A 12,616-nucleotide genomic window follows, 5' to 3' on the forward strand; every position below is an offset into this window, starting at 1 on the left:
CTCCTCGCAAGGACTGAACCTTGGACAGGTTGTTATGACTATCTCGCATCTAATCCCAAACACCGCACATTTCCCAGTCAGCTCATCCCTGCAATGAGCTTAAGGCAGTGCCCTGAGCAGAAGTCTCCCCCGTGCTCCGAGATACGGCATCGGCGACGCCATGTATTTGGGGGATTTTTTTTTTTCCAACCCCTGATGGATTGGGGATAATCCATAGAAACAGAAAGTATTGGTACAATGATTTTATTGTTATTATTACGACTCAAGGATTGTCAAAAATCGCATCTATGCAGTACAGGAACACCGAGGCCTACGCCCAAACTGCACTGAGTGGACCTCGTTGGAGTTTTGTGCATGGTTTCAGAAGTTCCTCCAGAGGGCACATTTCCCCTATAATCACCTTATTCCTCACACACCGCGATCATACTTGGAACACACCTCACGCTCAATTCATTTTTATACATGTGCGTCAGCTGAAAGAAGGGTACAGTAGATAATAGACAACCCAATGTGTTCATTGAGAATACTGAGCTCACTAGAAATGGTAGTTTGCAGTTATATTTCAGCTCTCAGTGTTTGCAGCAAACAAATGTTTTTATTTGATGTCGCCGCTGTTCTGAACGGTTCCTCTTCCGCTCTCAACAAATTCCATTTCCAAAGTAAGCCATTTCGACGAGCGGTTAAGTACCCTCCAAAATGAAAACTAAAAAAGGCTCAACAGTGGTGGAAGTTGGAAAGTATTTTGTTGCTGTACTCAAATACATTTTTTTAAGTATCTCTACATAAGTATATTCAGTTCCAGAGATTACATTTAATTAGGATTTGTGGTTATATCAAAAGCAAGGCTATGCAACCAAAATCTGGATTGCTCATCGCTGACTCATTAGGTTCATATCCTTGTAAATGACTATGACTCCACCTTTTTTCTCTCGCCCAGTTTATTTTATAAATGGTGGTCAGAATCTGCGCGAATCCCCATCTGCAGAAAAAAGTTAAATAAGCACTGTATTATATGCCAGGTTATATCAGGGCATCAGGTACCTATTAAATGCTTTTACATTACATTACATTACACTTTTACAATACGTTTAAGAGCAAGTACTTACGCTATATCATTTATTTAAGTAGATCTGCGATGTGGCACTTTTACTCAAGTAATTGTTCGTCAGGGTATTCGTACATTTACTGAAGTAGAAGTTCTGAGTACTTCTTCCACCACTGAGGGCCAGTGATGTGGTCAACATTTTTCCTAAATCTCTTTCCCTGATTGGCTCGTGGAGGATAAACCCAACATTCAGTGGAGCTTGGTTCCAGCAGCTTGCCCACTGCGAATCAAGGACTTAATACAGCGACGTTGTGGCTCCGTTCTCCTGAAAGCTGTTTCTCCAACTGAATCCACGCTGTTCCTGAGAATATTCATCACAAACAGCAGCCGGTGTGGATTGGAATTATCTTGAGGATGTTTGTGTCCCCACGGCTTGTATTCATCGCCCTGTGCCTCTGTCAGGTCCTTTCTACTTTAGGACAGGTGAGTGACGCAGGCTTGTCGCTGTGGCCTTTCTGCCCATGGCGTCAATCAAAATACACCGAATATCTGACTTCTCCCAGTTTGCAAAAAAGGGCTGATAGTATAGCATACAGGAAAAACATCATTTAAGGGATAATCCTTCTACAACCTATTCCGTAAAAAAAAAAAGGCAACTTCTATTTTCAACATTTCTCACAATAATGCAATGATATGAGGTAGAACTGGCTGACATATGGATATAAAGCAGATATCGCCTGGGATTTTGGTTACAGTTATATCGTGATAAAGTTAAAGGTTGTCTTTCAGGCTGCGCTACAGTAAAGTAATGAAACTTTATGAACTTCCTAGACTCGATAGTTCTGACAGTTCTGACCGTTTTGATCAATGTCTCTACCTGCTTGGTCATAATATCAACATCACTAATGATTGTTTCTCAGGTGATTCTTATGTGTAAATATCTTGTGAAAGCAACACTATTCATTTCCGAAATCCTGGAATATTAGTGATAATGGGGTATTGATCAAAAAATATTGTGATATTTGATTTTGTCAATTTTGCCGAGCCCTAATACGAAGGTAAAAACGCCAAAAACCTGAACCTGAAAATTGTCAAATATGCATGGAGACTCCTGTTTATGAACAGATCAAAACATCTATGGTTAATATATTTTACCAAAGAGCTGCCTCAGGCAGGGTTAGGGTCAGCTCTAGTGTGAGGAGTGTACTGTGCCTGTGTGTTCTTGTACGTTAGAGAGAGTTTATGTATTTACCTATTTATGTTCACCCTCGACCTCACCCAGGGATAATGTCATCTTGTCTTACTTTTTAATTGTCTGGGCACGTACATTATTAAGAAACTGAATTCGCAAAAAAAATAATAATAATAATTAAATAAAACATTTAATTTCTAATTTCTATCACCATGCAATTTTTTTTTAACAACCTCGCGATTACACTGCCGAGGAGATCAGCCTCAGTGTTAAATGTGTCGTGTTACATCCTGCAACGTTGTGCGGCAGAAGCACAATCGAGGCATTTACACCTTTATCGTAAACATCTGTCCCCGGGCGAGACGACTGAAGTCTCTCCAAAAAGCCGTTCCGTCCGAATCAGAAAGGTGTTTTAAGCAAATATTGACCCTTCTTACATAACTCGTGGCGGTTGAAAACATTAATTAGCCGTCTGAAAACATGTGTAGAAGGACAGTGAGGAGGGTAGGGAGCGGGGCCGCTGAATGAAAGAGAGGTACAGAGCGGGGGGAGATGGAGATGGAAAACAAGCCGCCGCCACGCCCCGGCCCCCGCAGCCAACGGGATTGAAGGCTGCGATGAGCTGCGGCGTTTTTACTCTCGGCCTGCTTGTGCCGCACTGACCGACCAACTGCATCTTCAAAGAGGCAAACTAATGGTCCATCACCCTGGCTAAAAAAGGTACAGACCCCAAATCCCTAGCTGACCTACCCCGGATGGATGTTACGCAATGAAGGGTCTGTGAACTTGACCACTGGACCCTCGGACAGATGACCTCACAAACAGCCAAGTTACATCGTAGGGACGGTTCTCTGTATTTTTAGCATCTGAAATAATTTAGGTGTTTTTTCGTCATCCAAAGAGCTGCCAATAATTGGGCATTAATGCTTTCTGCTGTTAAATAGTAGCGAACCCTTGAACCGCCTGGTGTTGTGTTGTCAGATAGCCTGGCAGACTGATATAACATTAATTAAATGTAACATTAAGTACACTCTCTCTCAATCGATTCCACGTGGAGCCGTTTCGCTGGATTTTAAGCATCACTTCAGAGAAAAATAATTAAAGATTCCCATTTCCTCTGAACTAACTAATTTAAAAGCGCACAACTCTTTTATTTATTGATTCTCTCTTTGTTTCGTCTGTGTGAGTCCGAGCACCCGAATACCATTTCTGTTCAGCCTCACAAAGTATTTTATGTTCTTCTCGGGTTAAATGGAAATGCATTTTTTTTTTTTCGCCACCGTACATGATTATAACCAAAGAATTTCTTGGCTAGTTGTTCTGAAATACATACAAATGTTTAGTAAATCCAACCCCCCTCTCCCCTCACGCCCCAGGACTGCCCCGGCCGGCAGGAGATGCAGAGCTCTCTGAAGCAGGTCCAGAAGCTCCTCTCGGCCCACGAGGCCTCCTACTTGCAGAGCCTACGAGCGCTGAGGAAGAAAATCAACCTCCTGCAGAGCACGGCCAAGCAGACCAGCAGAGCCAGCAACAGTGAGAACCATTCCCCAAATATACCAACTAAGGGATAATGGGCAGCCAGCCTACAAAATCACAAAATAATAGTGATCAGCACCTGTCTTCTGTCCCACTGAAGGGGGTTATTTTGTGATAATGACCCACTGATCATGTTTATTACACAGCTGCTAAATAAATAAATGCAGAAAAGTAGTCCACAACAGCGTTGCTAACACTGCGTGATAGGAGGGGCGTGAAACCAGGCGGAGAAGTGGTCTCCCATGGCAATGGTCGTTATTAACAGACAGCGGCCATTATTCAGAAATAACTGACCGCTGATCACCGCGATCGGCCAATCAGAATCGAGTATTCCACAGAGCCGTTTAATAAGCTAAGATATGCATTGCCGTTGCTTTGTTTGTGTACAGTGAAAATGCAAACTTTCCAACAGGTACTTGCCCCAAACTAGAGGCACCAGTCAACGGCAGGAAATTGGGCAAGGCTCACACAGTGGGCCATGAAGTTCACTTCCTGTGTGACGTTGGGTACGAGCTGGTGGGCTCAGAGAGCAGAGTGTGTCAGGAAGGTCTGGCGTGGAGCGGTCAGCAGCCGGCCTGTCACGGTGAGTGACCGGGGGCCCAAAGCCAAAACGTCGGCGACCGGATCTTTCAGCGGCTGATTAAGTGATTGCTCATCTATGATTCACCAGGTCCAAATCCTACTAATCTGCAGAGAAAACGCTACAGCTGCACTTTATGATGTATAACAGGCTGTTGTGTCAGGGCACTGGATAAGTAAGATACGTTATGATAAGATATAATAAGATAAGTACTTTTACTTTTAATACATGTATTTAATTGAAGAGAAAGTACTTGTAAGTACTCTCATTGAGTCTTTTTGTTTCAGGGCATTTGTACCCATTCTGTCGCTGTATTATAAATTGACGCCCCACACTTAGAGTGGTCACAATAATTACATAATCTTCTGTTCGCAATTAATTTGAGCAGATGGGGATCATTGCATAAAATCCTTCGCTTCCATAGTCATATGTTTCCATCCCTAATGAAGGGGAATTTTAAGCCAACGTTAGAAATGTCGCAAGACATAAAATGCAAATTAGGTGCATTCCCATCAGTTGGGTTGCGGCAAATTAAATGTCGACAGGAATTTTTACGAGGACAATTAAAACCGTTAATCCAAATTATTTGTATGGCACTTAATCGGCGACTAAAACTTCACGGTTGTGGCGGCCCTCGGCTCCTTTGTCCTCATCCTCTCATCTATCTTCTTCCTCGGCCCCGGCCATCGCTCATCCCTCAATCTGCTCTATTGATCTCTCTTACAGCCCTGTCATCGTGCTCTTTGTGTCGCTCCCTCGCTCCCTCTATCTTCTCCCCTCTCTTTTTGTATGTCACGCTTATTACCAACATTTTCTGTCCAGATAAGATACATTTCCCCATGTATCCCCCGATCATATTTCCTCTTTTTTCTTATGTGTTTTCTCGGTCTTCCAGGGGGCTTATTGAATGCGGCGACGTGTGATATTTCAGACGGGCTCGTCTCTGAGTGCTCGCCAACTTTTAGATAATGCTTCAAAGGCTGTTTGATAAAAGCAGGGCATTCCCTTCACGTTTGTTACGTCTTATATCAAGTCATTTGCGAGAGCTCCCGCTTTCTGCCCCCCTCCCCCTCTTTCTTTGGGTTTTTCCTTTTTACACACACCGACGCACGCACACACACACGCGCGCACGCATGCACGCACAGACACACACACACACACACACACACGTTTTATAAACACCTGTGTGATTTCTCTTGCTCCCTTTAATCACTTTCAGATCCCGCTATATTTTATCTCCTATTTATCTCTCTATTCTTAGTTCTTACATGCGTGCAACCTGCCTTGGAACCCTTAAAATGTTATTGTGTTGACATATTTTCCCAACACTAGCCCTTGGTTTCCCCCTCTGCATTGTGCCTTCCACAGAAACCAACGAGTGTGTGTCGTCTCCCTGCCTGAACGGCGGCACATGCGTGGATGAACTACACCAGTTTTCGTGTATCTGTGCCAAAGGCTGGGCTGGAGCCACCTGTCAGAGCCCCCTGCCAACATGTAGGTATATTCACACCACGTGTACACATTTCGTAAAGTAGTCTATTGCACAGGCCACACGGACATTGCATTTGTTTTCCAGTTCAACTGAGGTCATCAGTGGGCTGCGTTACTCCTTGTGGAGTAGGGCCGGTGTGGGCTGGTGTGAATATACACAACAGTGAATCAATGCAACCCACTATATGGTTTTGTTCCTCACCACCATCAGTGTTTTTTGCTCTCCAACAGTCTGCTACTGTAGGTGAGAGCTGTACTCTCTATACGCCCAATGTCGAATTCAAACCGAGCTTGACCGTGACAAGCCTGCTTCTGTTTCCCCGCTGGTCTGCCCCGAACACTGGCTGGTCTGTGCAGGCTTTGTTGGTTTCTCTCTGACGGCCTGCGGACCGCCCCGCGGAGATTCTTGTCTATTTGGTGGCAAAAAGAAAGTTGTTAGAAGCTCCTCGCCGCAAAGCAGGATAAAGTAAAGGTAAAGGGCGGAGTGAAGGGGGAAAGCTGCGGCCGTGGGCAATCGCCCCTATCGCCCGCGTCAGGGACGTCCGCTGAGGAGGTTGTTTCTCTCGTTCCATTTCTCTAACTTAAACAGACACCTACACAATTCCAACCGACGGGGCGAGGAAATCAAGTGTAGACAGCGGAGCCGGTTCTGGCGGACAACTCGACGGCGCCGCGCACTTTTACGCCCTAACAGTCCGGCTTACTTAAAGCTGCTGAACTCACCCGCTCCGCCTGCTTTCCTACATTGCCGCGTTGATGTGCTACCTCCGCCTCCCCTGCATCCACCTGTCTGGCTCCACTCTTCCAGCACGCGGCTCCCATATTTTCGAAAGCTCCCATATTCCGAAGCTCCCTCGGCGCGCCTGTGGTTGCTCAAACCTTGCACGGGGGCGTACATGCCCAACGCAAATGATGCTTGATAGAATAAAGCTGATTTTAAAGTAATTCTGAGAGTCGTCAGAATAACATGCAAAAAGAGGAGGAACAGGAGAGGAAGCTCCGGCAGGACGGTCAGTCAGAGGGGGTGTTGATATGACTCTTGCTGGTGGGTTACAATTCCACTATTGCCCATCGTGTTCCACGTTTCCACCTCTACGCTGACTCTTTCTGCCTCGTTCTTTTAGTTTTTGTCAGCGTGACAAACACCTCCACAGCCCCCCAAGCTGCCGCCACCACCCTGCCGGCCGCCACCAGCGGGCTGTTCGTCCGCCCCTCGCGCTGCACGCAAGTTCAAGGAACCACCCACTGCACCTGCGATCCAGGATACACCATCTCTGGAAGGGACAGCAACACATGCGCGGGTGGGTGGAGAAGCACAAACAAACACTGGCTCGTGTTTTGGAACCACCTCGTCCTTTGGAATACAGATTCAAAGATGGCCTCGGGGATGACTGGATCTGTAATGTAAAAAAGATGTGAGAAAAATCAATCATGAGACGAATGAAAATGTGACTACGTCTGTATATGTTTCATTTCAGATATTGATGAGTGTGAGCTGTTTCATAATGGACAGGCTGGCAGACTGTGTCTCCATGCCTGTGTCAACACCGCTGGAGGCTACCGCTGCACCTGCCCGCCTGGATACAATGTGACCCGAGATGGACGCAGCTGCAAAGGTGAGCTCCGTGTTCCCTGCTGATTTGGGGTTTTGATTCACACTATTTCCTTTAAATAAATATAGCGTTTGAAATTGCGCTTTTTATCTCGTGAGATGAAAGTCTCCTTTACCTCATGTTAGAAAAAATATCTATTGCCATCCATGTCCAGGTATAACCTTTATTTTTATTCCATTCGCTCTCTCTCTCTCTCCCTCTTTCTCTCTCTCTCTCTTTCGCTCTCTCTCTCTCTCTCTCTCTCTCTCCGTCCGCCAGATATCGATGAGTGCGCCACCAGACAGAACGACTGCACAAGGGACCAGATGTGTATTAACACCTACGGAGGTTTCCAGTGTGTCCGCGTGGAGTGTCCACGCATTCGCAACGCCACCTACGTCAAGACGTCCCCCATGTGAGTATGAAGGCCTTTTCTCCACCCTAGAATTTTCAAGAGTAGAGATTTATTTTGTTCAGGCCCAGACAAATGCGAGCGTGCGTGACTAAGATCAAAGCTCATACTATGAGTTTGATAGAAAGAAACGTAACACAGTCGTCCACAGTCTGATAAAAATGATTGGAGCACAGTTGTGGCCAAACAGGTTTTAGGGACGGGGGCACAGCACCTCAATTTGATCAATTCAGTTTGAGCAAATCTTAATTTCTTCATCATCCATTTGCAGGCGGGGGTCTACGGGTCGCATAATGCCCTGGGGCCGTAGGTTGGCCACCACTGTCATAGCATCTATTTAGTAATTTTACTCTCTTTATTTTACTCCCCCCCCTCTCAGGCGCTGCGAGCGTAACCCGTGCCCCGTTGACAACAAAGCGTGCTCCCAAGCCCCGAACTCCTTCTCCTACCATTACCTGTCCGTGGTGTCCAACCTGTCGGCCCCCCGCGTCATGTTCCGCGTGTCGGCCATGCGTCCGATGGGCGACACCCTCCGCTTCTCTCTGCTGGGGGGGAAGCTGGCGAGGCGCCACTTCACCGTGCAGCGTTCGGACCGACAGACGGGTCAGCTGATGCTGGTGAGCCCCGTGCCGGGCCCGGTGATGCTGGAGGCCGAGGTGGAGATGAGCGAGCTGGAAAGACGGGTCCAGCTCGGGAGGTACATCACCAAGGTCACCATGTTTGTGTCCCAATATGAATTTTAAATGAAAACAGAACTGGTATGAAGAATGAGGAACGGGGAGGGGGGAGAAAAGGAGGGGATTTGATTTGTTTGTTTCTTAGCTAAATGGCATGTGATCCTTCCTATGCACAGACTATGGGGAACCATGTATCCTGCTTTTATAGCACTGCAGGAACTGCAGCTTTCTCTTTCTCAACTGTCTTGCAAAGACATGGAATATATATTGTCTATCAAACCATGATCATCTGGCAGTTGTGATGTACAACGATGGATAAAGATGAAGTGAACGACATAGGGGTGAAAAAAGTGATGCTACTCACCAGAGTAAATTATGAGGAAGTGTGCTGGCTTCATTGTGATTAACCGGCTTTAACACCAGGATGATAAAAGTGATGAGAGGTAAAGGGGTGAGATGTGACATCAATCTATGGTTTGAGCCTGGGACAAGTGGGAAACCGTTGAACAAGAGGTTGACAGTTTACAAAAAAAGAAATAAACGTGACCATTCTGTAAATGCGAGTATCAGATGTGTGATGTTCTCGAGATGTGATGTCGTCAGATGTGGTCAAACGTGACGTTGATATGTTTTTTTGATTTTGTCGCGCTCTCAACTGTCATATCTTATTTATATCCTCACTCTCAACTACTTTTATTCTTTTATTAAGTATTATTAAACGTCCATAAAAAAACAAGATTGAGATCTTTAATTTTCATGTGTATATCGATGCATGACTGTTTGCAAATGTTCTCAGCTCTGTCTTCCACGAGCCCTACTGCACGAGCACTGTAGCGCTGGTCTGGGGGACATTTTGGTTTTAGCCGCACACAGCAGCGCCGTTGAGCCGTACACAGACTCGCTCTTCAAAGAGCTACTATGTGCATGAATGACACCGACGTAGCAATGACACGCTTACAGGTAAGTTTCTACAGGTTGGCTCTATCCTTGATTAAAATTCTAGATTTGTGGCTGGAAAGTTGTTGAAAAAGCAAGTATTTGGAGAACCGGGATGAAATGTTTCACTGTCCAGGACCATCCTGAAATTAAAATATCAACAACAGAACTGACGCCACGACCTCCATGTGTAAATGTCTCTGAGCGGGTGGATGAGGACCATATGGAGACGGGGAATGTGATGGCCGAATAGAGGACTGTTTCTTTTACAGACAATTCACTACAGTTTATCCAGTCAGAGTGCGTGGTCCAGACGGGGTTAAAGACAAACGCTATCTCGATTTCCCACCGTGAAATCGATCCTCAGAGCTCCTCGGTTTCTCTGCCTCTCGTGTCTCAGTGAAGGAGTAAAAGCGGTATGACGGCAGCTCGTCCCATCGCTGTCTGGCGCTGCAAGGGATCCCAGCTCTCACGCCGTGAGTCAGTGTTCAAAAGTCCCTTTCCCTGTTACGTTGTTTTCCTGCAGTTCGGTGTTCCAGACACAGCCCCCTGATTTACATATGAACCCTTTTACCTCAGGCTGTTATAATTTAGGCTGGCTTTGATGGCCCGCCTGATAAAGATTGTTTGTCTGAGGGCCGGGCAATGATTGGAGAGTTTTCTGTCTTGGCTTCTTTTTAGCTCCTACTTTTACCTTATCCTATCACATCTCCTGTTCCTCTTCTATCTCTGGTCTTCCATCTCCCACACCCTCCTTCCTCACCCTCCTTCCTCACAAGGAGTAGATAAAATATACCTGCGGAGCACCCGCGGAGGGTTTCAGACTGAAATCAATACCTTTAAATGAGTCTGGCTCCGCGGCAATCATAAGAAACCATCCCATTTTCTGCTAAAGATAAGCTTGGTTATCGTTGGTACTTGGGAAAGAGAATACCCTCGCCTGGTCTAAAATTTCAAAGGAACTGTAAAAGTGTGACCGCTGTGTCTGCTGAGGCCAGGCTCTGGTGTTTACATGGCTCAGGGCCATGCAGTGTGGCTTGCAGGTGAGGGGTGTGAGGGGGGTGGGGAGGTGAGGGAGGGAGGCAGTATGCATGGCAGCAGTGCCCAGTTATTACAATGGCAGCTCTGTGTGAGGGACGCAGGGTACGGTCAGGGTAACAAAACCCTGCCTGTGCCCAGGCGGGTCCCATCTGAGCAGAGGAGGACGCACGGCCAGGCGGTCGAAACAGGACGACGGGGAATGCAAGTCCAGGTCCCAACTTCCCAGATGGGATATGTTTTTTGACCAATAACACCCTGAAGCGAATTTCCTGTTTGCTTTTTCCTATCTGCCTTTGCTGCCTGTCTGCCTGTTTGGTTCTAATTTCAGCTACGTTGATATAATAAATAAAGATTCTTGTTCGATTTTTTTTCGTTTGTGTGTGTGCGTGCGTGTACACACAGTATGTGGACAGGCGTGCAACAAGATGGGTCATAGCTGTGGACAAGTTGTTATTACTTCTACCATTCTGTAGTCATGGTGTTTACTGCCTCCCAGTGTCTAAAAAGCACATTCCAAATGGTTCCACTAAAATCAGCCAGAATGTTTCATTTCAGTGAGTCACATTTCATTCCCTGGATTTGTTTACATAGTGATTCATTAGATTCATTTTGTTTACTACTTTATATAGTATGATATGATATGATATGATATGATATGATATGATATGATGTGATATGATATGATATAATATAATATAATATAATATAATATAATATAATATGATATGATATGATATGATTTGATATGATATGATATGATATGATATGATATAATATAATATAATATAATATAATATGTATGATATGATATGATATGATATGATATGATATGATATGATATAATATAATATAATATGTATTATATGATATGATATGATATGATGATATAATATAATATAATATAATATAATATGTATGATATGATATGATATGATATGATATGATATGATGATATAATATAATATAATATAATATAATATAATATAATATAATATAATATAATATAATATAATATAATATAATATAATATAATATGTATGATATGATATGATATGATATGATAATATAATATAATATAATATAATATAATATAATATAATATAATATAATATAATATAATATAATATAATATAATATGTATGATATGATATGATATGATATGATATATGATATGATATGATATATATTTACAATCTCCAGTATTTATTAGGCAGTGGAGTAATAAAGGCATAGTAAAAGTAAAAAGAAAAAGTATACCCACCTCCCTTTCATTCCTATAACTAGTGGGATGTTTCAGTGGTAAGAGGAGTACATAAACTGGATGATTTTGTTAGGTAGTGCAAACAGAACCATAAAATAAATGTTTTTGCAGTTGTGGTATTTGTAAATGTTGGGGAAATGCAAACGGGAGTATGATAGGACAAAACATCCTCATTATACTGTACTTTATGATTAAAAAAAGTTGATTGTGTTGTAAACCAAAGCAATTGCACATCATAAAATAAAATAACTTTGCTGTGAAACAAATGTTAATCTATATCAAAGGTCAATCCAAATTCCAAAGACAAAACGCTTTTTAGAGACTCTTTCTTTCAGTGGGAATTTCTATGACATGTGAACCCAGGACGTCAGTAATGGCTTGAAATGAAATATTTCACAAAATATGTTGGAACAAAAATAATACAAGAAAGTGTTGCAAAACAATGCCTCGCGGTTGAGGGACACAATGAACTTTACAAAAAAATGTCTCCACAAAAAAACTGTTGATGGAATGAGAAAATGAATTTTGATTGACCTTCAACGTTTTAAATTCTTGCGTGTTTCCATCTGCCTCGACACCTTGATAAAGGTAATTGTTTAGCTTGTATATTTATTTTGACTATTACAAAAGGTCCAATAAACAAAGATGCAGGAGGATGATGTGACCTTAGTTATGTTATTACCTTTGGTCATCAAATCATTGTTTAGCAACGTTTGGGAAGTTTATTTGTATAGCACATTTCATTCACAAGGGCAGAGAAATGTGTTTTACATAACATCTAAAACACATTATATGAAAACAAAGAATAAAATAAATAAAAAGCAAAAAGCGAAAGGGCGTGTCCAGTGGAAAG

At 43.5% G+C, this 12,616-nt stretch overlaps 1 protein-coding gene across 1 annotated transcript; it reads left to right on the forward strand.

Annotated features, from left to right (window-relative positions):
- The first annotated feature begins 1,357 nt into the window (after positions 1–1,357).
- Positions 1,358–9,252, forward strand: LOC307228569 (fibulin-7). Its single transcript, XM_079998272.1, has 8 exons — positions 1,358–1,528; positions 3,614–3,770; positions 4,186–4,356; positions 5,722–5,847; positions 6,969–7,145; positions 7,323–7,460; positions 7,716–7,851; positions 8,228–9,252. The coding sequence occupies exons 1-8, from the start codon at positions 1,460–1,462 to the stop codon at positions 8,589–8,591; spliced, it is 1,338 nt and encodes a 445-aa protein (XP_079854398.1). The 5' UTR covers positions 1,358–1,459; the 3' UTR covers positions 8,592–9,252.
- The last annotated feature ends 3,364 nt before the right edge of the window (positions 9,253–12,616 follow it).

This window comes from Zeus faber, assembly GCF_960531495.2.
Source record: "Zeus faber genome assembly, chromosome: 3".
NCBI classification, from domain to species: Eukaryota; Metazoa; Chordata; class Actinopteri; order Zeiformes; family Zeidae; genus Zeus; species Zeus faber.